This window comes from Babylonia areolata, chromosome 1 (assembly GCF_041734735.1).
Source record: "Babylonia areolata isolate BAREFJ2019XMU chromosome 1, ASM4173473v1, whole genome shotgun sequence".
NCBI lineage: Eukaryota > Metazoa > Mollusca > Gastropoda > Neogastropoda > Buccinidae > Babylonia > Babylonia areolata.
The window spans coordinates 18,123,559-18,150,836 of NC_134876.1; the positions used below are offsets into that span (position 1 = coordinate 18,123,559).

Genomic DNA, 27,278 nt, shown 5'->3' on the forward strand with positions numbered 1-27,278 from the left:
AGACAGGGAGGCAGTGGAGATGTTGCAAAAGAGGAGTGATGTGCTCAGATCTTTTCTTTCTGAGGGACGAGTCTGGCAGCAGAGTTTTGTATGCGCTGAAGGGACTGAATGTATGAAGCAGGCAAACCAGACAATAGAGAGTTACAGCAGTCAAGGCGAGAGAGAATGAGAGAAACGACAAGTCTAGATGTTGCGTCAGTGGACAGATATTTCCGGACGGCACTGATGCGCCGCAGTTGACAGTAGCAGGACTGGCATGTCTGACTGATAAATTTTTGCATGGACAGTGTATTGTCAAGGACGAGGTTCCTGACTGACGTGGAAAGAGGGATGGATGTACTGCCAAGTTTGATTGTGTCAATTGTGATGGGAAGACAGTTTTTGTTAGTTCCTATGATCATTGCTTCAGTTTTGTCCGCGTTCAATTGTAACTTATCTAGAGTCATCCAGTTTTGAATGTCCAGGAAGCAGTTGGATGTTTCTTGCAAGAGCGACAACAATTTTTCAGGGGTATCACTCTTCGGGAGTTGAGTGTCATCAGCATAAGAATGATGACTGATATCATGGTGGTGATAATTTCAGCGAGAGGAGCAGTGTACAGTGTGAAGAGCACTGGGCCTAAAACAGATCCCTGTGGGACTCAATGTTCGATTTTAACGGGTTCAGATTGGAAATGATCAACAATGACACACTGGAATTGATCAGTGAGATAAGATTTGAACCAGTTTAGAACAGTGCCGTTGATACCAAATGTAAAACAAGAGATGCAAGGCCTTCAAGACTCTCTTGTGATACACTTAAAAAAAAAAAAAAAAAATCCAAGCTTTTTATGTATTGAGTATAATTTCAAAATGTAATGTTTAAGATGAGAAAGATCAGTTTAAAGCAAATTAAGTCCCCTAGCATTAATTACAGATTAATTTCCTTTTTTACCCTATGCACCAAAACGTTTGCAAAATAAATAAAAACTTCCATTGCTTAGCAAAAGAAGTTCCTGTTTGAACAAAAAATGATAATAATGACTGCTCTTGTTGTTGGGTCAGAATATCAGATCAAAGTGCCAATTTTAGAGAATACCAAAAAATATAAATATAAGTGCAAATGCAGTTTGCATATAATTAGGCTTCCTTTTTTTTTTTTTTTTATTTTTTGGTGCCCATCCAGAAATGCAATATTGTTTTAAACAAGATGACTGGAAAGAACTGAATTTTTCCTATTTTTATGCCTAATTTGGTGTCAACTGACAAAGTATTTGCAGAGAAAATGTCAATGTTAACGTTTACCACGGACACACACACACACACACACACACACATACACACACACACACACACACACACACACACAACCGAACACCGGGTTAAAACATAGACTCACTTTGTTTACACAAGTGAATGAAGACGGGTAAGAAGGATTGAATGGTCTATCGTGTCAAAGGCGGCTGACAAGTCGAGAAGAGTGAGAAGGGAAATTTTTCCTGAGTCGGACGCTATCAGTAGATTGTTCAGAAGGTGGAGGAGAGTGGTTTCGGTTGCTGTGGTCAGCGCGACAGTCAGACTGAAATGGGTGGATGAGATTGTTGAAACAAAGGTGGTTGTTGAGCTGCTTGAGGACAGCTTTTTCAAGGAGTATGGACATGAATTGAAGATTAGAAACTGGTCGATAGTTTTTCAAAATGTTTGCGTCAAGGTTAGGTTTCTTCAGAAGAGGCTGGACTATTGCAGTTTTGAAAGTGGATGGAAACGTTCCAGTGAGAAGGGGTAGAGTTGACAATATTGGTGATTGTGGGGAGAAGCTGTGAGACACTGGGAAAAGACATGAGACATTCTAGGATTGTAACGGCCGAAGGTGACGGTTGATGGGTTCAACGGCCGAGTGGTAAAGCATTGTCACCAGAGGAAGGTGGCAGACGCTCAGCTGCCAATATAAAAGAGTCCGTGAGGGTGTGGATTCGAATCCTTTCTCCCAGGTTTGACTGAAAATCAATCTGAACTTGTAGTCATTCGGATGAGACGACAAACCGAGATCCCGTGTGCAGTACTCACTTGGCGCATTAATAAAGAACCCATGGCAAAGAGGGTGTTGTTCTCTGGCAAAATTCTGAAGAAGAAATCCACTCTGGCACGTACAGGAAACATTGACACGTACACACATATATATAAGCATGCACTCAAGGCCTAAGTAAGCGCGTTGGTTTATGTTGCTGGTCAGGCATCTGCTTAGCAGATGTCGTGTAGCGTATATGGATTTTTCCGAACGCAGTGACGCCTCCTTGAGAAACTGAAACTGTCTCGGTCACTGTTGTAAACTCTGACCATCCTAGTTTATAAATGGCTTAGCAATAACATTGTTGTTTTTTTTAACCGAATTTTCTGGCATCCCAATCCTTGACTTCACAAAAGCTTTTGATGTGATTGAGCACCATCTTCTCTGTCTGTCTGTCTCTGTCTGTCTGTCTGTGTCTGTCTCTGTCTTTGTCTCTGTCTTTGTCTCTGTCTCTGTCTCTCTCTATCTCTCTCTCTCGCTTTTGATGCGATTGACCACAAACTTCTAGTCTGTCCGTCTGTCTCTCTCCTCTTTTCTCTTCTCTTTTCCCACACGTGCTCGCTCTCTTGTAGCTATAAACAGCTGGTGTTGTGACATTGTCTCAGATCAGAAAAGAGGTACCATACCCTTGGATGTGTGCTTTCAAACAGGTTGGACCTATCAGCCTAGGAAGATGTCACCAGCAACACTTATCTTGACGTGCTTGATGGCAATGGGGAACCTGGTACGCACATCAGAGTCCAAGACAGTGATCATCATTCCTTACCCCAACCTCAGCCACACCAAGTACCACACCAACATTGCACGCAGTCTTGCAGAGAGGGGTCACCATGTATGGGTTGCCATGTCTACCTCCGTGTCACAGAACGATTATCTGGATACATCTGGTTTTAACATCATTCCTTTTGAAACCATACCTGGACTGGAGGAAAGAGTCCGAAAACTGATGAGTGATTCCGATTTTGAAGGGACTTCATTAAAATTTTTCGACGTCACCCGACTCGTCAGAGAAGTTGTCGATGACCTGTTAAAAAACGAGTCATTCCTTTCCACCATAAAGGAAAAACGCCCAGATCTAATAGTAATTGACAATATTGTTATGTTCTACCCATTATCGGTCATTCCTTATAGGCTGAGAATACCGTTTGCTTTTGTGGGATCCAGTTACCATGCGCCAGCAATGAGAGTGCCTTTCTCACCAGCAGAAGTGCCCTTTGCCATTTTGCCATACACCAACCAGATGTCACTTATGCAACGACTACATAGTACTTTATTTTTCATGCTCTATAGCGTGTATAACCCATCGTTTCAAACTGATGTCGTGGCAACATATGCACCAGAAATGGAGTTTTTGCCTTTAGACCTGCTGATCACTCGAGCCGAGGTCTTTGTTGTTGAAAGCGACCACATACTGGATTACCCCAAACCCACACTGCCCAATGTCAAGATGATTGGTGGAACAGCACCCTGCCCAGCCAAAGCCCTGCCACCTGAGTTCCAATCCTTCATGGACAGTGCCAAGGAGGGAGTAGTGATTGTATCCTTTGGCACCTACGTGCTCAGCCTTCCAAAGCACATCAGTGACAAGATCCTGCAGGTTCTTCTGCAGCTGCCCATGAAGTCAGTCTTCAGGTCTAACCTGACATCTCCAGATCCCAAAAAGATCCTAACAGCAGCATGGACACCTCAGAATGACCTGCTTGGCCATCCACACACCAAAGTGTTTGTCAGTCACTGTGGGAAGAACGGTCAGTACGAGGCCCTTTACCACGCTGTTCCTATCGTGGCTACGCCTCTCTTCGCAGACCAGCGCTACAATGCAGAACGTGTCCGAGTGAAAGGTTTTGCTGAGGTACTGGACCTTAACACATGCACGACTGAGCAGATGAGGTCCACCATTTTAACAGTTGCCAACGAACCAAGGTACAAACAGGCTGTTGTTAAACGTTCCCGTCTGTTCAGAGAGTTGTATGGAATTCCCATGGAGACGGCAGCGTACTGGTTGGATCACGTGATGGAATATGGTGGTGACTACATGCGTTCTGCCGGACAACAGATGCCGCTTTATCAGTATTTGCTGCTGGATGTCTTCCTCTTCATTTTTGTGTGTAGTGGCACTGACTGTCGGTCTTCTCTGTGTGTGTATCACCACGCTTTATAGATGTTGTTGCAAGCGGAAGGTGAAAGCAGACTGAACTGTTAAAGCAGAAGTGTATTGTCCTTCACACAAGTCCAAACGCATATCTTTGTATGTCTTGCTGTAGGCTGAAGGATGGCTTCCAGTTTTTTCTTCACCAAACAATGCGCCCAGTTTCATTACTTTCAAGATTCCCCTCTCTGTTCTATTTCGGTGCTGCCTGAAAAATCCATTTACGTTGTAACTGAAACATTTCTTGGAATCATTTTCGACAAACAAATGATGAAGTAAGTCTTAATTTTCAGCAAGGGGTAGAGCACCTGAAAATAACAAGGAAACCCGATTTCTCTCTTCTTTTTTTTTCTTTCTTTTTTGCTGGCAAGACATTCAGGTACGTCCTGTTCAAACCTGACAGTTGTGAGAAAAAAAGATATCGATCCACACCTGACTTAAGTCAAATGCTGTCTGTTCCAGGCTTTTCAAACCAACCATCAGTGTGTAGCTGTGATGCCTTCAGATCATGCTTCTTGACTGTTTCCTTCCGACCCAGATATTGCAGCACAAGACTGAACTCACTCGTTCCCCTACATGTAGCTTCTATAATCAGGAAACAAAAACGGTCCTTTCCAGAATCTAACTTTAACTCCTCACAGTATTCAGCAGATTTTGTGCAAACTCAATGCTTAAGAAACACGATATTGGGACCACTGCGTACAACACTTGTTTACTCAATACCGCGAACGCGATTATCATCTTCAAAAATTTCCTTGCCTCGCGCAGCTGTGAATGGACCGTGCTGAATAGGTCCCCTGTCTCACCTTTTTAGCAGAGCATAACCTCAGACAATGATATTGACCAATCTTTCTTTGTCTGTGAGGTTTCGAGCTGTCTTTGTACCAACCTCGACTAATTGCATGCACATGCGGCAGTGTAGCCTCAAGCTACAAGTTGTTCTCGAAACAGACGGCAGAGTTGTGTTTTCAGCTTTGGTGATTCAAACGAATGGTTCTGACTTGGGGGATATAGAAAAGTTAGTTTAGTCCACCAGAAGAGGTTTATTTCACAGTGAAAGTGATGTAAGTGAAGTGGGGGTGGGGAGGGGCAGTTAATGTGGCATGTGACACCGGCATTGATTATGGAAAGGGTGGCTGGTGGTGGATATGCAAATGACCCTTTGTTCAAAGAAAAGAACGGTTAGCTGATTTTTTTTCCCCAACGATTCCACCATACACAGATCATGAACAGTTGGAAAAAAACTCATAAGGGTTGACAGACAATCCCCCCCCCCCCCTCCGCCCCCCCCCCCCACCCCTTACCCACTCCTCCTCCACTCTACTTGATGTAAAATCACTTGTCATTTGTAGAAACTCTTATCATCTTTTTCTATACGCTCAAATGGGATTCTCAGAGTGACTTTTGTGGAAAACGGTCCTTTTTTTCATTAACAGTGTAGACGTCACCTACAGACATTTTCTACCACCCTCAAATTTTTCCCCTTGGAGGTATTTTAAATTTATTTTTTATTTACCCCGTGCTGCAAAGCTCTAAAATTACGTGCGTTGCTTATTAACCATGTGTTTTAACTTGCAAATGCATATTACAAGGCTTAAGCCAGATGCTAACTTTTTATATAAATGTGTTGAAGATCAGGGTTAGAGCGGAAAATACGTGTCAGCAACTCCCGAAATATGGATTTGGCTTCACGCAGCATAGTAGTCATGCGCTCCTTTGACTGTCAGAAAGATTGATTGATTGATTGATATGGATACTTATACATATTATGCTGTCTGTATAAAAGCTGCGTGTTTCTTGGAAGACAGTCAGGTTGTCATTCTTAGATGTTCCAGTTCATACACAAGAAATTGAATTTGACAGAGTATTGGATGATTTGCTAGTAAATTGTGTGCGAAATCTGACATCAACAAAGAATGTAGTTAACACTAATATTGTGGAAATTTCTGTCACAAGAGAATTAACAGACCTTGCTTAGATATCTCAAAACGAACAAATACAATAAAAAAATTTTTTTTTTAAAGATACTATCATTTGGCTTCTTATGTGTCAGGTAATAGAACATACACAAACTTTCTGATCTAAAACGTTTGCTTCCCAAGTTCAATAGTGGGGTTAGGCATGTGATGTAAATATGAAGAGTATAAATAGATCTTAATGTTTTGGGTAGACATTTCTGTCGACACAATCTGCTTTAACCACTTGAAATTTGACAGTTATGATTGTGGTGTGCTTGGTAAATATGTTCGCTCCGGTTTCTAATCCAATACTTATAAGTTGAGAAATCTTTACACATAGGTAAAACTATCCAGTTTTGCTTGGTGACAATCCTGTAGTGAGTGTTGGATATCCGTATTATTTTTGTTAATATCCAAGCAGTATATGTGATGTATAAAATGTTTTGAAGGATGATTTGACGAAAGCAGAGATTATGATTTCACTGGGGTTTTTTTTTATGCAGTTTGCCTTGCTTCATCTCGATCCTTTATCTATCCACGTATCTACCGAATTTAGTACCGTTATTCTTGATTCAATGTGAGATATGTATGTATTGCGATGTCAGAATTAAACAAAAAAAATTCACCAGTATGTTGGATATTCAAGATCTTAATGTATTCAAGAAATGAAGTGGAACGATGCGATACAAATCAGCTTAAAGTTGCCTCAAATCAGATAACCGTATACCACTGCAAGTTGGCTCAGCTTTGATTCTGATATTTGTTTATTGATAGTAGATGTGTAACAGTCAGTACTTTGGACATGAAATCAAATAAAGAACACATTTTAAAAAAAAAAAAAAAAAAAAAATGTACTCCGTTGCCATCAAGGGAGTTAACTGGTGGTTTCACTGTATCAGTAATGGGACATTCTGTGTTCGCCAGTACTGGGTTACATGTGGACGAGTGATGGTGGCGAGATTCAGTCATTTTTCGGTCATCTCAGGTTTAGCTTGGAAGATATGATTATTCTGCAGAGAAAAGATACTAACTGGATTTCAAAGGGAGCTCAGCTCTGTCCACCTTTTTGTTATGATTGTTGTAGTTGGTTGTTGCGAAAATAACTATGTTCATTCTCCAGAAGGAAAAAAGCAGTCTTGCCACAGAATTCACGTGATTGTGAATTTCGTGCGATTTTCTTACTTGCGGTGACCTTAATGTTTAACATAATGATACGGTAAGAAATTTTTTTTTTTTTTTTTTTTTTAAGGGGGGGGGGAAGCTCATGATGGGGGGGTGGGGGGGGGGGTGGGGGTGGAGTTGTCTCGTCATGACACCCGAGATGTAGGTTCCGAGATGTAGGTTGGACGCTGAAACTAGGTTATAAGCACAGGTCAGACAGAACCTTATCCCACACGCGACAGGACAAATTACGGGGAAGGATTCAAATAAAGACATTAGACAATTTTTCTGAATGTGTGTGTGTGTGTGTGTAAAAGGAAAGATGTGTGTGTGTGGCTGTGTGTGTGTGTTGAAAAGAAAAAAAAGATTTATTACCGAAAGTGGGTGTGTGTGGTGGAAAAAAGATGAGCATGAAGGGCATGGGGTGGGCGCATGTGTGCATGATGTTAATTGCCAGCCAGCGATAATAACAATGATGAAGGTAAACATAAAGAAATCGTTCTAACGCCCATGCATGAGCACACACCTTCTGAGTGGTGTTCTGGATGCTAGTCATTCAGATGAGACGATAAACCGAGGTCCCGTGTGGAGCATGCACTTAGCGCACGTAAAAGAACCCACGGCAACAAAAGGATTGTTCCTGTCAGAATTATGTAGAAAAATCCACTTCATTAGGAAAAACAAATAAAACTGCACGCAGGAAAATTTTTTTTTTTAAATGGGTGGCGCTGTAGTGTAGCGACGTACTCTCCCTAGGGAGAGCAGCCTGAATTTCACACAGAGAAATCTGTTGCGATAAAAAGACATACAAATACAAATTACCTCCATGACATCCCGCCGCAGTGAGAATGCTGTTTAAATCATATTATTCTGGTGTATCTTGGGCATTCAAAAAATCTTTAAGGGCAATAAAAAATTATTTTTAAGTCCGCGGTAAAGGACACGTGGCTATCTCTGCAATCACACTGCAACATTTCTCTAGATCTAGATAGATGTACAAGTTTAATTACACCCGCCGGGAATGTAGTACGACACGGTCAATTCAATTTCTCTTTTATGTTCAATCTAGTTTTATAGTTTTAAAGTTGATATGAAAATTTAGTATTTTGTTAAACTAATAACATGTAGAGCCAAGTACAAGTACTTCTAAACGTCGTAAGAAGTGAAAAGGACTTCATTTTGAGAAAAGTCGAGACTGGAATTTTTTTCGTTTCATCGTGATCAATTCAAAGGTTCGCATGGTTTACAATTTTTAACTGTGAATTCCGACTGATTCTGTGGATATTTTTATGGCACTTTGGGGCATAATCCAGTAAGTGATGAGGCATTCACAAATCTTTCTCTGAATAAATATTTAACGGTCTCCTTCTCCAACTTTCCATCACATGTTATTGTGTATTGTCCATTGAATATAGGACTGAACGGGCAGGTCAACAACTTGAAGCAAAATGGCCTCGTTCGCGTTCGCGAAGAGTATGAGCACGCACTTTGAATGAGTATAAATATGTATACGCAATTGATTTTTGCCCATGACTTTCAGGGCTCAGCCAATAGATCTGTAAAATCCACTCGTCGTATTGATTTTAGTATTTTCCGAAAAAGACAACTTGGGTGAATGAACATAGTGAAAGCCCTGTACACTGAGAGTAAAACACACAAGCTTTCTATGTATTGAGCATAATTTCAAAATGTAATGTTTAAGATGAGAAAGATCAGTTTAAAGCAAATTAAGCCCCCCAGCATTAATTACAGAGTAATTTCCCTTTTTTACTCTCTGCACCAAAACGTTTGCAAAATAAATAAAACTTCCATGCTTAGCAAAAGAAGTTCCTGTTTGAACAAAAAATGATAATAATGACTGCTCTGGTTGTTCTGTCAGAATATCAGATCAAAGTGCCAAGTTTAGAGAATACAAAAAATGCAAATATAACCAGTAAATGCAGTTTGCATATAATTTGGCTTCTTTTTTTATATTTTTTGTGCCCATCCCAGAGGTGCAATATTGTTTTAAACAAGATGACTGGAAAGAACTGAATTTTTCCTATTTTTATGCCTAATTTGGTGTCAACTGACAAAGTATTTGCAGAGAAAATGTCAATGTTACAGTTTACCATGGACACACACACACACACACACACACACACACACAGAGACAACGGAACACAGGGTTAAAACATAGACTCACTTTGTTTACACAAGTGAGTCAAAAACTCGCAACCAGATTAACAATGCAGTGTCCAAAAATGACGACAAAGAGCTACATCAGTTACGTCATTTTTACTATAGTGCGCTATAATCACACCACTTATTAGTTATGTAGACTCACTCCTGTAATGGAATCGCAAGCAACCAAGGTTACAGACACCAACTCAAGGGGTTTCATGAGTCAGTGCAAGACTCTTGACAGGCAGGTAATTCAGTGCTGCAAAATTCAACTGGTCATTGCATGAGAATGAGAATTGTACCTCCTTCATCAGGACTGCCATGGAGTGGAACCAACTGAGTAGGCTCCATCAGCTCTGACCAGATCACCATCTGAGCCTGAGACCAGCAACCACTAATTTATTATTATTATTTATTTATTTTTTTTTAGGGACCTGGACCTAACGGGGGTTTTGATGGTCTTAACCCAGGGTAGACAGTTTTCTTTAGATCTTTCTTTGACTATTTTTTCTGATAGGTGCATGCGTCCTCCTATAGTTCCGTCACGTCTATATCACCAGAAGTGGCGTCTGCGACGTACACCACCAGATCTAGATCCAGATCCAGATCCAGATCCAGAACGATGAGCACTCTCCATTGTCCAACAGTGACTGAGTGCATTCCAGCCGACTAAAGGGAGGCGACGTGACGTGATTTCGATCATCAACTTCGTTCTCCCGATGAGTGGAATGAACTGACTGACGCCATCACCATCGAGGTCATCACTGGAGCTTAGAAAGATCTTCTGTCGAACTCATATATGCACACAGCTGAAGGACAGAATGCTGAACTGGACCCATTGCTGTTTTGGATCTGTTTATGATGCCGCGCTTTTGCTGTTTATTGTGTGTGTTTTTGTTTTTGTGTTGTTGTTGTTGTTGGTGTTGTTTTTGTGTGTTTGTTTTTCAGTGGCCCCCCCCCCCCCTCCCCCGACCTCCCACCCCCACTGCCCCCTCGGATTTTTTTCATTTGAGTGACTTGATATGTATGCATGCATCATATTACGCTGGCCAGCTTTTCAACCCAGCTGCGACGTGGTTCTTCTATTGCACGCACTAATCAACCGCATGGATACCCAAGCAGATTTAAAAAAAAAAATAAATAAAAATAAAAAATAAAAAAAAAAATAAAACTTGCAGTTTGCCTATCATAGCCAACAATATGCACATGAAAAATGCAAAAACACCAATCTTTCTCCCATTAGAATTATTGCGACTGATTGTGTTATCTTTTATTGTACCGAAGCCACGTTGTTGTTCTTTCTGGAAATAGTCAGGTATTCTAAGTGCCGGTGTTACAGCTTCAAACTACTCCCAGCTTAGTTTTATCCCGGAGTCATTCTGCTTGTCACCGAATGACCCCTGGGGTCAAGCTGATCGCCCCCTCCGCCCCCTCCCATATTACTGGCTGAAACTTCAATACTACCGGGGTTTAATCAAACTATTGAAAACGGAAGGGCGGGGGAGGATGGGTGGGTGGGTGGGGGGGTAGGTCTGTACTTGTCTCCACTGACCCCCTCTCTCCTGCTCTCTCCTCTCCATTACAACTTAATGGAAGCAAAAGTGGGGTGGGGAGTTCTACTTTGATATTCTGTATTGATTCTGACTGGCTTAAAATTACCCCCCCAACCCCCGGGTGTGTGTGTGTGTGGGGGGGGGGAGGTGTGTGTGTGTGTGTGGGGGGGGGGTCATTTCAAGCTAACCCACAATTGATGATCCCCATATCCATTAACATGGGGGGTAAAATCCGCCATCTAGCTGGGGTCAGTTCTTAATAGTTGAACTTTACCCCAGAAAGTCACTGATTCCAGGCTAGTCTACATGGACCACCGGGGTTAATCTGGGCTAACCTGCTTCAACCCCCCATGGGTAAAAACCAACTGGTGTACGAATAAGCTGCTACACCGGTCTCATTAAATGACGATTTTGTGATGGATTATTCATGATAGTTTTCCGAACGTAGATCATTACTCAGTGTCAACTGACACAGAGGAAGAACAACAGGGTGTGTGTGTGTGCGTGTGTGTGTGTGTGTGTGTGTGTGTGGCGCGAGCGCGCGCGTGTGTGCGTGCACGTGTGTGCGTGTTGCATCAGGTCTTTTGTATTGTATTGTATTACCAGTCTTTTGTCGCAAGAGATTGCTCTGTTTTGAAGTCAGGGCCGCTCTCCCCAGGGTGAGCGCGTTGTCAGAATGCAGCGCTACCTTTTCTTCTGCCTGCAAGTGTATCTGTTTTCAGATCAAAGTGGATTTTTCTGTTGAATTTTGCCAGCGACAACCCTTTTATTGCCGTGAGTTCTTTAACGTGCACTAAGTACATGCAACACAGGGGACCTCAAAATATTGTCTCATCCGAAGTACAAGCGTCCAGACCACCACTCAAGGTGTAGTGGAAGAGGAGAAAACACTGGCTAGTGTGAGATTCGATCCCCTGCACTCAGATTCTCTTGCTTCCAAGGCTGACGGAGTTACCACCACTCCACCCGTGTGTGTGTGTGTGTGTGTGTGTGTGTGTGTGTGTGTGTGTGCGTGCGTGCGTGCGCGCGTGTGTGTGCGATTTACAACACAATATAAAACAGAACAGTAGATATACAGTACAGTACAGTACAGTACATTAAAGTGCAGTGCAGCATAGTAAAGTAAGTACAGCACAGCATGGAACAGTAAGTACAGAAGGCCTACAGTGCAGTGCAGCATTGTACAGTAAGTATAATACAGCACAGTGCAGACTAGTGCAGTACACTGCAGTACATAATGATACGGTATAATAAAGGAAGTACAGCGCACTCCTAATAAAACAGTGAGTCCTGTGCTGCTCTGTTCTGCACTGTACAAGCTTGGAAAAAAGAAAGAAGGCCAATTCGCGATCTTCTGCACTGTGTGAAAAAATAAACGCGCGCTGACCCGTAGATGAGTTGGAGGTTGAGAGCATTACTCAACATACTGTCATGCCTTCTGACTGTTTTGTGTTTATTGATTACACGTTTGGGTGCGTAATAAAAGTAATGGCAGTATTTACTCTCTCTCTCTCTCTCTCTCTCTCTCTCTCTCTCTCTCTCTCTCTTATAAACACACAAGAACACAAACACACGCGCACACACAAAATATACAATGGTGTGTGTGTTTGTGTGTGTGTGTGTTTATAAGAGAGAGAGAGAGAGTAAACACTGCTGAAATATATTATGCACCTAAATGACGCTCGAGCGCGCGCGCGCGCGTGTGTGTGCTGCAGGTAGACAAAAGAAGAAAGACACACTGAAACTGAAGCATTCAACATGATTTATTCACGGAGTCTCTGCAATTTCCATTCAGTGTCAGACGACAGTATGACAACCCAAACAACCCAAACAGGAACAAATGACCAGAACAGCCTGAACTGTGTGATACAACACCGCATTTTCAGTTCAAGTGGACCCATACAAAGGTGCGACATGCTCCAGTCACTCTGTTTCCATTTCAAACAGAAATTTTTCACCCGTTCATGGACCATCACAGTCAGTGAGAACAATGAATCATTTGAATATTAACTTTTATGAATGTCCTTTTTCAAAAGAATCGAACACGCACGCGCGCGCGCGCGCGCGCACACACACACACACACACACACACACTAATATTCTCTTTGATTCACTGTGTCGGTTTCACTTTGTTTCAAGGAGGTGTCAAAACATGTGGTATGTATGTTATCCAAATAACTTCACCACATTTGTTTAGAAATGAAAAGAGCAGATCTTATCTTAGTATAAACCCAACGTGCTGGTAAGAGCCTACCCCAGGTTTGTAGATAATCTTTACATAAGATAACAACAACAATAATAATGACAACAAAATGAACAAATTAGTAAACTCATCAAAATATAATAATATGAAAAAGCCTTACGTAGAAGGCAAATATTTCATTCACAGATGCACCTGAGCGGAACTGCACAAAATATTGACATTAAATTTCATTGGAACGCCTGTGCATAAATTCGAGCTTGGCGGCGAAAGGGTTAATTGAAGGTGTCCACAGCTGAGTTGTTATTCAATTGTCATCAAGCTGAAGTGCCACGCTTTGCATTAAATGGGCAACACGGCCTGTTTTATCACGTAAAGTGTGCCATGACATTTTGCCACCCCAGATGATTCTTAAGTTTTAACGCATTCTGACCAGCTCTTGCCTCTTGCCTGCACGATGATTAGATAGCTAACCTCCAACGTTGTCGGCGTTTAGTGTGTGTGTGTGTGTGTGTGTGTGTGCGTGTGTGTGTGTGTTTCTGCGTGCGTGTGTGTGTGTGTGTGTGTGTGTGTGTGTGTGTGTGTGAAAGAGAGAGAGTCAGAGTAGAGACAGCGTGCTGATGCATATGTGCCCTTGTTACCTAACGCCACAGGAAGCGCTATTAATTTCAGTTCCATAAAGTGAAAGTGCAGTTTTTGAGCGACGCCATGAAATGGCGGACGCACAAGCGAATATAGCATGCAAGGGTATACCACACATTCACGAAAACAATGATTATAGGCTAAACACACGCACATATTCTTCAATGTGAATGTTTTGACGATAATCGGTAATGTGAAAGCGTAGTTAAAAGAAACGAAGGAACATTAGAATGGTTAGACCATGTGCTGATAAAGCAAACTGGGGAAAGAGTTCAGTGCGAAACAGATCTTTTTCACCCTGTTGGTGCACAACGGGGTCACATTGCTTGCACTTGCTCTGAAAGCTGTGACACACCTCGTCTCTCTCTCTTGTTTCTCCTATTTTCCCTTGTACACTTGAAGGTAAGAACAAACGAAAAGGAAATGTTATGATTTTTCAAGTATGAAGCTGGTTTGTTTTATGTATTTGTTTTCTGTGTACATACATGAGTGTTCACGATCACGGTGAGCGTATAACTATTTGTACTGAGCCATGGAAATAATTCTAGTTTCAATGTCCCGCTGTTTCACAACCTGTGTCATTGACTGTAACCGCACGCAACACGCTATCATTTTTCGAGCCACGTACACCTATGCTTGTTGTTGTTGTTGTTGTTGTTTGTGGTTTCACTTGTGAATGCATACACGTTCCACCTGCTTCTCCTTGACAAGTTTCTGGATGCTGTGATAGTGATAAAATTAAAATAGATTCAAAATCTACTGGACACAAGTGGATTCTTCTTCGTCTTTCTTCTTCTTCTGCTTATTCTTCTTCTTCCTGATCTGTAAGGAGAGTTGTTGGAGCGAAGTACAGGAGAACTGTTCAACAACAGATTCCTCAAAGCTTGCTGGTTGTGTCAGAGTGAGTGTCTGCAAATGGTTTTCCTGTGCACGTAGAGACCGACCTTGTGTTTCATGAAGATGCTGTTCTTCCACATAGGTTTCCACAGGTCTGGACAGGTTTGATAATCAGATTGATTCCAGTTCTGAAATTAAATAAAGCTGCGGACAGCTGTTCGATGACGATCACCTGGTTATAAATACCACTACATAATAATCATAATATTGATGGTATTTATATAGCGCTGAATCTTGTGCAGAGACAAATCAAAGTGCTTTCGCACCAGTCATTCATAACTCTTAAACTGTAGAAACTAAAGAAAAAGGAAGAGCCAGGGAAGGGAGGCTATTTTTGGAAGAGGTGGGTTTTAAGGCCAGACTTGAAAGAGCTGAGTGTGGAGACTTGACGAAGGGAAAGAGGAAGTTCATTCCAATTGCAAGGTCCAGAGACAGAGAAAGAACGGCGGCCAACAGTCAAGTGTTTGAATCTGGGTATGCGTAAACAGAGTGGATCCGAAGTCGATCATAGTGAGCGAGATGGAGTGTAGAGGTGAAGGCTGCCGCAGAGATAGGAAAGGGCAGTTTTGTGAATACATCTATAACATAGAGTTCTGATCTTGTACTTTATTCGGTGTGAGACAGGGAGGCAGTGGAGATGTTGCAAAAGAGGAGTGATGTGCTCAGATCTTTTCTTTCTGAGGACGAGTCTGGCAGCAGAGTTTTGTATGCGCTGAAGGGACTGAATGTATGAAGCAGGCAAACCAGACAATAGAGAGTTACAGCAGTCAAGGCGAGAGAGAATGAGAGAAACGACAAGTCTAGATGTTGCGTCAGTGGACAGATATTTCCGGACGGCACTGATGCGCCGCAGTTGACAGTAGCAGGACTGGCATGTCTGACTGATAAATTTTTGCATGGACAGTGTATTGTCAAGGACGAGGTTCCTGACTGACGTGGAAAGAGGGATGGATGTACTGCCAAGTTTGATTGTGTCAATTGTGATGGAAGACAGTTTTTGTTTAGTTCCTATGATCATTGCTTCAGTTTTGTCCGCGTTCAATTGTAACTTATCTAGAGTCATCCAGTTTTGAATGTCCAGGAAGCAGTTGGATGTTTCTTGCAAGAGCGACAACAATTTTTCAGGGGTATCACTCTTCGGGAGTTGAGTGTCATCAGCATAAGAATGATGACTGATATCATGGTGGTTGATAATTTCAGCGAGAGGAGCAGTGTACAGTGTGAAGAGCACTGGGCCTAAAACAGATCCCTGTGGGACTCAATGTTCGATTTTAACGGGTTCTGATTGGAAATGATCAACAATGACACACTGGAATTGATCAGTGAGATAAGATTTGAACCAGTTTAGAACAGTGCCGTTGATACCAAATGTAAAACAAGAGATGCAAGGCCTTCAAGACTCTCTTGTGATACACTTAAAAAAAAAAAAAAATCCAAGCTTTTTATGTATTGAGTATAATTTCAAAATGTAATGTTTAAGATGAGAAAGATCAGTTTAAAGCAAATTAAGTCCCCTAGCATTAATTACAGATTAATTTCCTTTTTTTACCCTATGCACCAAAACGTTTGCAAAATAAATAAAACTTCCATGCTTAGCAAAAGAAGTTCCTGTTTGAACAAAAAATGATAATAATGACTGCTCTTGTTGTTGGGTCAGAATATCAGATCAAAGTGCCAATTTTAGAGAATACCAAAAAATATAAATATAAGTGTAAATGCAGTTTGCATATAATTAGGCTTCCTTTTTTTTTTTTTTTTTTTTTTTTTGGTGCCCATCCCAGAAATGCAATATTGTTTTAAACAAGATGACTGGAAAGAACTGAATTTTTCCTATTTTTATGCCTAATTTGGTGTCAACTGACAAAGTATTTGCAGAGAAAATGTCAATGTTAACGTTTACCACGGACACACACACACACACACACACACACACACATACACACACACACACACACACACACACACACACACACACAACCGAACACCGGGTTAAAACATAGACTCACTTTGTTTACACAAGTGAATGAAGACGGGTAAGAAGGATTGAATGGTCTATCGTGTCAAAGGCGGCTGACAAGTCGAGAAGAGTGAGAAGGGAAATTTTTCCTGAGTCGGACGCTATCAGTAGATTGTTCAGAAGGTGGAGGAGAGTGGTTTCGGTGCTGTGGTCAGCGCGACAGTCAGACTGAAATGGGTGGATGAGATTGTTGAAACAAAGGTGGTTGTTGAGCTGCTTGAGGACAGCTTTTTCAAGGAGTATGGACATGAATGGAAGATTAGAAACTGGTCGATAGTTTTTCAAAATGTTTGCGTCAAGGTTAGGTTTCTTCAGAAGAGGCTGGACTATTGCAGTTTTGGAAGTGGATGGAAACGTTCCAGTGAGAAGGGGTAGAGTTGACAATATTGGTGATTGTGGGGAGAAGCTGTGAGACACTGGGAAAAGACATGAGACATTCTAGGATTGTAACGGCCGAAGGTGACGGTTGATGGGTTCAACGGCCGAGTGGTAAAGCATTGTCACCAGAGGAAGGTGGCAGACGCTCAGCTGCCAATATAAAAGAGTCCGTGAGGGTGTGGATTCGAATCCTTTCTCCCAGGTTTGACTGGAAAATCAATCTGAACTTGTAGTCATTCGGATGAGACGACAAACCGAGATCCCGTGTGCAGTACTCACTTGGCGCATTAATAAAGAACCCATGGCAAAGAGGGTGTTGTTCTCTGGCAAAATTCTGAAGAAGAAATCCACTCTGACACGTACAGGAAACATTGACACGTACACACATATATATAAGCATGCACTCAAGGCCTAAGTAAGCGCGTTGGTTTATGTTGCTGGTCAGGCATCTGCTTAGCAGATGTCGTGTAGCGTATATGGATTTTTCCGAACGCAGTGACGCCTCCTTGAGAAACTGAAACTGTCTCGGTCACTGTTGTAAACTCTGACCATCCTAGTTTATAAATGGCTTAGCAATAACATTGTTGTTTTTTTAACCGAATTTTCTGGCATCCCAATCCTTGACTTCACAAAAGCTTTTGATGTGATTGAGCACCATCTTCTCTGTCTGTCTGTCTCTGTCTGTCTGTCTGTGTCTGTCTTTGTCTCTGTCTTTGTCTCTGTCTCTGTCTCTCTCTATCTCTCTCTCTCGCTTTTGATGCGATTGACCACAAACTTCTAGTCTGTCCGTCTGTCTCTCTCCTCTTTTCTCTTCTCTTTTCCCACACGTGCTCGCTCTCTTGTAGCTATAAACAGCTGGTGTTGTGACATTGTCTCAGATCAGAAAAGAGGTACCATACCATTGGATGTGTGCTTTCAAACAGGTTGGACCTATCAGCCTAGGAAGATGTCACCAGCAACACTTATCTTGACGTGCTTGATGGCAATGGGGAACCTGGTACGCACATCAGAGTCCAAGACAGTGATCATCATTCCTTACCCCAACCTCAGCCACACCAAGTACCACACCAACATTGCACGCAGTCTTGCAGAGAGGGGTCACCATGTATGGGTTGCCATGTCTACCTCCGTGTCACAGAACGATTATCTGGATACATCTGGTTTTAACATCATTCCTTTTGAAACCATACCTGGACTGGAGGAAAGAGTCCGAAAACTGATGAGTGATTCCGATTTTGAAGGGACTTCATTAAAATTTTTCGACGTCACCCGACTCGTCAGAGAAGTTGTCGATGACCTGTTAAAAAACGAGTCATTCCTTTCCACCATAAAGGAAAAACGCCCAGATCTAATAGTAATTGACAATATTGTTATGTTCTACCCATTATCGGTCATTCCTTATAGGCTGAGAATACCGTTTGCTTTTGTGGGATCCAGTTACCATGCGCCAGCAATGAGAGTGCCTTTCTCACCAGCAGAAGTGCCCTTTGCCATTTTGCCATACACCAACCAGATGTCACTTATGCAACGACTACATAGTACTTTATTTTTCATGCTCTATAGCGTGTATAACCCATCGTTTCAAACTGATGTCGTGGCAACATATGCACCAGAAATGGAGTTTTTGCCTTTAGACCTGCTGATCACTCGAGCCGAGGTCTTTGTTGTTGAAAGCGACCACATACTGGATTACCCCAAACCCACACTGCCCAATGTCAAGATGATTGGTGGAACAGCACCCTGCCCAGCCAAAGCCCTGCCACCTGAGTTTCAATCCTTCATGGACAGTGCCAAGGAGGGAGTAGTGATTGTATCCTTTGGCACCTACGTGCTCAGCCTTCCAAAGCACATCAGTGACAAGATCCTGCAGGTTCTTCTGCAGCTGCCCATGAAGTCAGTCTTCAGGTCTAACCTGACATCTCCAGATCCCAAAAAGATCCTAACAGCAGCATGGACGCCTCAGAATGACCTGCTTGGCCATCCACACACCAAAGTGTTTGTCAGTCACTGTGGGAAGAACGGTCAGTACGAGGCCCTTTACCACGCTGTTCCTATCGTGGCTACGCCTCTCTTCGCAGACCAGCGCTACAATGCAGAACGTGTCCGAGTGAAAGGTTTTGCTGAGGTACTGGACCTTAACACATGCACGACTGAGCAGATGAGGTCCACCATTTTGACAGTTGCCAACGAACCAAGGTACAAACAGGCTGTTGTTAAACGTTCCCGTCTGTTCAGAGAGTTGTATGGAATTCCCATGGAGACGGCAGCGTACTGGTTGGATCACGTGATGGAATATGGTGGTGACTACATGCGTTCTGCCGGACAACAGATGCCGCTTTATCAGTATTTGCTGCTGGATGTCTTCCTCTTCATTTTGTGTGTAGTGGCACTGACTGTCGGTCTTCTCTGTGTGTGTATCACCACGCTTTATAGATGTTGTTGCAAGCGGAAGGTGAAAGCAGACTGAACTGTTAAAGCAGAAGTGTATTGTCCTTCACACATGTCCAAACGCATATCTTTGTATGTCTTGCTGTAGGCTGAAGGATGGCTTCCAGTTTTTTCTTCACCAAACAATGCGCCCAGTTTCATTACTTTCAAGATTCCCCTCTCTGTTCTATTTCGGTGCTGCCTGAAAAATCCATTTACGTTGTAACTGAAACATTTCTTGGAATCATTTTCGACAAACAAATGATGAAGTAAGTCTTAATTTTCAGCAAGGGGTAGAGCACCTGAAAATAACAAGGAAACCCGATTTCTCTCTTCTTTTTTTTTCTTTCTTTTTTGCTGGCAAGACATTCAGGTACGTCCTGTTCAAACCTGACAGTTGTGAGAAAAAAAGATATCGATCCACACCTGACTTAAGTCAAATGCTGTCTGTTCCAGGCTTTTCAAACCAACCATCGGTGTGTAGCTGTGATGCCTTCAGATCAGGCTTCTTGACTGTTTCCTTCCGACCCAGATATTGCAGCACAAGACTGAACTCACTCGTTCCCCTACATGTAGCTTCTATAATCAGGAAACAAAAACTGTCCTTTCCAGAATCTAACTTTAACTCCTCACAGTATTCAGCAGATTTTGTGCAAACTCAATGCTTAAGAAACACGATATTGGGACCACTGCGTACAACACTTGTTTACTCAATACCGCGAACGCGATTATCATCTTCAAAAATTTCCTTGCCTCGCGCAGCTGTGAATGGACCGTGCTGAATAGGTCCCCTGTCTCACCTTTTTAGCAGAGCATAACCTCAGACAATGATATTGACCAATCTTTCTTTGTCTGTGAGGTTTCGAGCTGTCTTTGTACCAACCTCGACTAATTGCATGCACATGCGGCAGTGTAGCCTCAAGCTACAAGTTGTTCTCGAAACAGACGGCAGAGTTGTGTTTTCAGCTTCGGTGATTCAAACGAATGGTTCTGACTTGGGGGATATAGAAAAGTTAGTTTAGTCCACCAGAAGAGGTTTATTTCACAGTGAACGTGATGTAAGTGAAGTGGGGGTGGGGAGGGGCAGTTAATGTGGCATGTGACACCGGCATTGATTATGGAAAGGGTGGCTGGTGGTGGATATGCAAATGACCCTTTGTTCAAAGAAAAGAACGGTTAGCTGATTTTTTTCCCCAACGATTCCACCATACACAGATCATGAACAGTTGGAAAAAAACTCATAAGGGTTGACAGACAATCCCCCCCCCCCCCACTCCGCCCCCCCCCCACCCCCCCCCACCCCTTACCCACTCCTCCTCCACTCTACTTGATGTAAAATCACTTGTCATTTGTAGAAACTCTTATCATCTTTTTCTATACGCTCAAATGGGATTCTCAGAGTGACTTTTGTGGAAAACGGTCCTTTTTTTTCATTAACAGTGTAGACGTCACCTACAGACATTTTCTACCACCCTCAAATTTTTCCCCTTGGAGGTATTTTAAATTTATTTTTTATTTACCCCGTGCTGCAAAGCTCTAAAATTACGTGCGTTGCTTATTAACCATGTGTTTTAACTTGCAAATGCATATTACAAGGCTTAAGCCAGATGCTAACTTTTTATATAAATGTGTTGAAGATCAGGGTTAGAGCGGAAAATACGTGTCAGCAACTCCCGAAATATGGATTTGGCTTCACGCAGCATAGTAGTCATGCGCTCCTTTGACTGTCAGAAAGATTGATTGATTGATTGATATGGATACTTATACATATTATGCTGTCTGTATAAAAGCTGCGTGTTTCTTGGAAGACAGTCAGGTTGTCATTCTTAGATGTTCCAGTTCATACACAAGAAATTGAATTTGACAGAGTATTGGATGATTTGCTAGTAAATTGTGTGCGAAATCTGACATCAACAAAGAATGTAGTTAACACTAATATTGTGGAAATTTCTGTCACAAGAGAATTAACAGACCTTGCTTAGATATCTCAAAACGAACAAATACAATAAAAAAATTTTTTTTTTAAAAGATACTATCATTTGGCTTCTTATGTGTCAGGTAATAGAACATACACAAACTTTCTGATCTAAAACGTTTGCTTCACAAGTTCAATAGTGGGGTTAGGCATGTGATGTAAATATGAAGAGTATAAATAGATCTTAATGTTTTGGGTAGACATTTCTGTCGACACAATCTGCTTTAACCACTTGAAATTTGACAGTTATGATTGTGGTGTGCTTGGTAAATATGTTCGCTCCGGTTTCTAATCCAATACTTATAAGTTGAGAAATCTTTACACATAGGTAAAACTATCCAGTTTTGCTTGGTGACAATCCTGTAGTGAGTGTTGGATATCCGTATTATTTTTGTTAATATCCAAGCAGTATATGTGATGTATAAAATGTTTTGAAGGATGATTTGACGAAAGCAGAGATTATGATTTCACTGGGGTTTATTTATGCAGTTTGCCTTGCTTCATCTCGATCCTTTATCTATCCACGTATCTACCGAATTTAGTACCGTTATTCTTGATTCAATGTGAGATATGTATGTATTGCGATGTCAGAATTAAACAAAAAAAATTCACTAGTATGTTGGATATTCAAGATCTTAATGTATTCAAGAAATGAAGTGGAACGATGCGATACAAATCAGCTTAAAGTTGCCTCAAATCAGATAACCGTATACCACTGCAAGTTGGCTCAGCTTTGATTCGGATATTTGTTTATTGATAGTAGATGTGTAACAGTCAGTACTTTGGACATGAAATCAAATAAAGAACACATTTAAAAAAAAAAAAAAAAAAAAAAAAATGTACTCCGTTGCCATCAAGGGAGTTAACTGGTGGTTTCACTGTATCAGTAATGGGACATTCTGTGTTCGCCAGTACTGGGTTACATGTGGACGAGTGATGGTGGCGAGATTCAGTCATTTTTCGGTCATCTCAGGTTTAGCTTGGAAGATATGATTATTCTGCAGAGAAAAGATACTAACTGGATTTCAAAGGGAGCTCAGCTCTGTCCACCTTTTTGTTATGATTGTTGTAGTTGGTTGTTGCGAAAATAACTATGTTCATTCTCCAGAAGGAAAAAAAGCAGTCTTGCCACAGAATTCACGTGATTGTGAATTTCGTGCGATTTTCTTACTTGCGGTGACCTTAATGTTTAACATGATGATACGGTAAGAAATTTTTTTTTTTTTTTTAAAGGGGGGGGTGGGGGGGGGGGAGCTCATGATGGGGGGGGGGGGGGTGGTGGAGTTGTCTCGTCATGACACCCGAGATGTAGGTTCCGAGATGTAGGTTGGACGCTGAAACTAGGTTATAAGCACAGGTCAGACAGACGCGACAGGACAAATTACGGGGAAGGATTCAAATAAAGACATTAGACAATTTTTCTGAATGTGTGTGTGTGTGTGTGTAAAAGGAAAGATGTGTGTGTGTGGCTGTGTGTGTGTGTTGAAAAGAAAAAAAAGATTTATTACCGAAAGTGGGTGTGTGTGGTGGAAAAAGGATGAGCAAGGGCATGGGGTGGGCGCATGTGTGCATGATGTTAATTGCCAGCCAGCGATAATAACAATGATGAAGGTAAACATAAAGAAATCGTTCTAACGCCCATGCATGAGCACACACCTTCTGAGTGGTGTTCTGGATGCTAGTCATTCAGATGAGACGATAAACCGAGGTCCCGTGTGGAGCATGCACTTAGCGCACGTAAAAGAACCCACGGCAACAAAAGGATTGTTCCTGTCAGAATTATGTAGAAAAATCCACTTCATTAGGAAAAACAAATAAAACTGCACGCAGGAAAATTTTTTTTTTAAAATGGGTGGCGCTGTAGTGTAGCGACGTACTCTCCCTAGGGAGAGCAGCCTGAATTTCACACAGAGAAATCTGTTGCGATAAAAAGACATACAAATACAAATTACCTCCATGACATCCCGCCGCAGTGAGAATGCTGTTTAAATCATATTATTCTGGTGTATCTTGGGCATTCAAAAAATCTTTAAGGGCAATAAAAAATTATTTTTAAGTCCGCGGTAAAGGACACGTGGCTATCTCTGCAATCATACTGCAACATTTCTCTAGATCTAGATAGATGTACAAGTTTAATTACACCCGCCGGGAATGTAGTACGACACGGTCAATTCAATTTCTCTTTCATGTTCAATCTAGTTTTATAGTTTTAAAGTTGATATGAAAATTTAGTATTTTGTTAAACTAATAACATGTAGAGCCAAGTACAAGTACTTCTAAACGTCGTAAGAAGTGAAAAGGACTTCATTTTGAGAAAAGTCGAGACTGGAATTTTTTTCGTTTCATCGTGATCAATTCAAAGGTTCGCATGGTTTACAATTTTTAACTGTGAATTCCGACTGATTCTGTGGATATTTTTATGGCACTTTGGGGCATAATCCAGTAAGTGATGAGGCATTCACAAATCTTTCTCTGAATAAATATTTAACGGTCTCCTTCTTCAACTTTCCATCACATGTTATTGTGTATTGTCCATTGAATATAGGACTGAACGGGCAGGTCAACAACTTGAAGCAAAATGGCCTCGTTCGCGTTCGCGAAGAGTATGAGCACGCACTTTGAATGAGTATAAATATGTATACGCAATTGATTTTTGCCCATGACTTTCAGGGCTCAGCCAATAGATCTGTAAAATCCACTCGTCGTATTGATTTTAGTATTTTCCGAAAAAGACAACTTGGGTGAATGAACATAGTGAAAGCCCTGTACACTGAGAGTAAAACACACAAGCTTTCTATGTATTGAGCATAATTTCAAAATGTAATGTTTAAGATGAGAAAGATCAGTTTAAAGCAAATTAAGCCCCCCAGCATTAATTACAGAGTAATTTCCCTTTTTTACTCTCTGCACCAAAACGTTTGCAAAATAAATAAAACTTCCATGCTTAGCAAAAGAAGTTCCTGTTTGAACAAAAAATTATAATGACTGCTCTGGTTGTTCTGTCAGAATATCAGATCAAAGTGCCAAGTTTAGAGAATACAAAAAATGCAAATATAACCAGTAAATGCAGTTTGCATATAATTTGGCTTCTTTTTTTTATATTTTTTGTGCCCATCCCAGAGGTGCAATATTGTTTTAAACAAGATGACTGGAAAGAACTGAATTTTTCCTATTTTTATGCCTAATTTGGTGTCAACTGACAAAGTATTTGCAGAGAAAATGTCAATGTTACAGTTTACCATGGACACACACACACACACACACACACACACACACACACACACACAGAGAGAGAGAGACAACCGAACACAGGGTTAAAACATAGACTCACTTTGTTTACACAAGTGAGTCAAAAACTCGCAACCAGATTAACAATGCAGTGTCCAAAAATGACGACAAAGAGCTACATCAGTTACGTCATTTTTACTATAGTGCGCTATAATCACACCACTTATTAGTTATGTAGACTCACTCCTGTAATGGAATCGCAAGCAACCAAGGTTACAGACACCAACTCAAGGGGTTTCATGAGTCAGTGCAAGACTCTTGACAGGCAGGTAATTCAGTGCTGCAAAATTCAACTGGTCATTGCATGAGAATGAGAATTGTAGCTCCTTCTTCATCAGGACTGCCATGGAGTGGAACCAACTGAGTAGGCTCCATCAGCTCTGACCAGATCACCATCTGAGCCTGAGACCAGCAACCACTAATTTATTATTATTATTATTTTTTTTTTTTAGGGACCTGGACCTAACGGGGGTTTTGATGGTCTTAACCCAGGGTAGACAGTTTTCTTTAGATCTTTCTTTGACTATTTTTTCTGATAGGTGCATGCGTCCTCCTATAGTTCCGTCACGTCTATATCACCAGAAGTGGCGTCTGCGACGTACACCACCAGATCTAGATCCAGATCCAGATCCAGAACGATGAGCACTCTCCATTGTCCAACAGTGACTGAGTGCATTCCAGCCGACTAAAGGGAGGCGACGTGACGTGATTTCGATCATCAACTTCGTTCTCCCGATGAGTGGAATGAACTGACTGACGCCATCACCATCGAGGTCATCACTGGAGCTTAGAAAGATCTTCTGTCGAACTCATATATGCACACAGCTGAAGGACAGAATGCTGAACTGGACCCATTGCTGTTTTGGATCTGTTTATGATGCCGCGCTTTTGCTGTTTATTGTGTGTGTTTTTGTTTTTGTGTTGTTGTTGTTGTTGGTGTTGTTTTTGTGTGTTTGTTTTTCAGTGGCCCCCCCCCCCCTCCCCCGACCTCCCACCCCCACTGCCCCCTCGGATTTTTTTTCATTTGAGTGACTTGATATGTATGCATGCATCATATTACGCCGGCCAGCTTTTCAACCCAGCTGCGACGTGGTTCTTCTATTGCACGCACTAATCAACCGCATGGATACCCAAGCAGATTTAAAAAAAAACAAAAAAACAAACAAACAAAAAAAAAAAAAAAACTTGCAGTTTGCCTATCATAGCCGACAATATGCACATGAAAAATGCAAAAACACCAATCTTTCTCCCATTAGAATTATTGCGACTGATTGTGTTATCTTTTATTGTACCGAAGCCACGTTGTTGTTCTTTCTGGAAATAGTCAGGTATTCTAAGTGCCGGTGTTACAGCTTCAAACTACTCCCCGCTTAGTTTTATCCCGGAGTCATTCTGCTTGTCACCGAATGACCCCTGGGGTCAAGCTGATCGCCCCCTCCGCCCCCTCCCATATTACTGGCTGAAACTTCAATACTACCGGGGTTTAATCAAACTATTGAAAACGGAAGGGCGGGGGAGGATGGGTGGGTGGGTGGGGGGGTAGGTCTGTACTTGTCTCCACTGACCCCCTCTCTCCTGCTCTCTCCTCTCCATTACAACTTAATGGAAGCAAAAGTGGGGTGGGGAGTTCTACTTTGATATTCTGTATTGATTCTGACTGGCTTAAAATTACCCCCCCAACCCCCGGGTGTGTGTGTGTGGGGGGGGGGGGGGAGGTGTGTGTGTGTGTGTGTGGGGGGGGTCATTTCAAGCTAACCCACAATTGATGATCCCCATATCCATTAACATGGGGGGTAAAATCCGCCATCTAGCTGGGGTCAGTTCTTAATAGTTGAACTTTACCCCAGAAAGTCACCGATTCCAGGCTAGTCTACATGGACCACCGGGGTTAATCTGGGCTAACCTGCTTCAACCCCCCATGGGTAAAAACCAACTGGTGTACGAATAAGCTGCTACACCGGTCTCATTAAATGACGATTTTGTGATGGATTATTCATGATAGTTTTCCGAACGTAGATCATTACTCAGTGTCAACTGACACAGAGGAAGAACAACAGGGTGTGTGTGTGTGCGTGTGTGTGTGTGTGTGTGTGTGGCGCGAGCGTGCGCGTGTGTGCGTGTTGCATCAGGTCTTTTGTATTGTATTGTATTACCAGTCTTTTGTCGCAAGAGATTGCTCTGTTTTGAAGTCAGGGCCGCTCTCCCCAGGGTGAGCGCGTTGTCAGAATGGAGCGCTACCTTTTCTTCTGCCTGCAAGTGTATCTGTTTTCAGATCAAAGTGGATTTTTCTGTTGAATTTTGCCAGCGACAACCCTTTTATTGCCGTGAGTTCTTTAACGTGCACTAAGTACATGCAACACAGGGGACCTCAAAATATTGTCTCATCCGAAGTACAAGCGTCCAGACCACCACTCAAGGTGCAGT

The 27,278-nt window shown here is 41.9% G+C and overlaps 1 protein-coding gene across 1 annotated transcript; it reads left to right on the forward strand.

Moving 5' to 3' along the window:
- The first annotated feature begins 2,758 nt into the window (after positions 1–2,758).
- Positions 2,759–22,503, forward strand: LOC143286622 (UDP-glucuronosyltransferase 1-2-like). The gene is made up of 5 exons (XM_076598113.1): positions 2,759–2,870; positions 3,387–4,169; positions 18,088–18,261; positions 18,778–19,540; positions 22,479–22,503. Exons 1-5 carry the CDS (start codon positions 2,759–2,761, stop codon positions 22,501–22,503), a joined length of 1,857 nt encoding a protein of 618 aa, XP_076454228.1.
- The last annotated feature ends 4,775 nt before the right edge of the window (positions 22,504–27,278 follow it).

Excerpts from the sequence above, each read along its gene's own strand:
- LOC143286622 (XM_076598113.1), top strand. The coding sequence starts at position 2,759 with ATGGGGAACCTGGTACGCACATCAGAGTCCAAGACAGTGATCATCATT. Across the intron at positions 2,871-3,386 it reads ACGCAGTCTTGCAGAGAGGG|AAATGGAGTTTTTGCCTTTA; the intron begins GTCACCATGTAT and ends CATATGCACCAG. Across the intron at positions 18,262-18,777 it reads ACGCAGTCTTGCAGAGAGGG|AAATGGAGTTTTTGCCTTTA; the intron begins GTCACCATGTAT and ends CATATGCACCAG.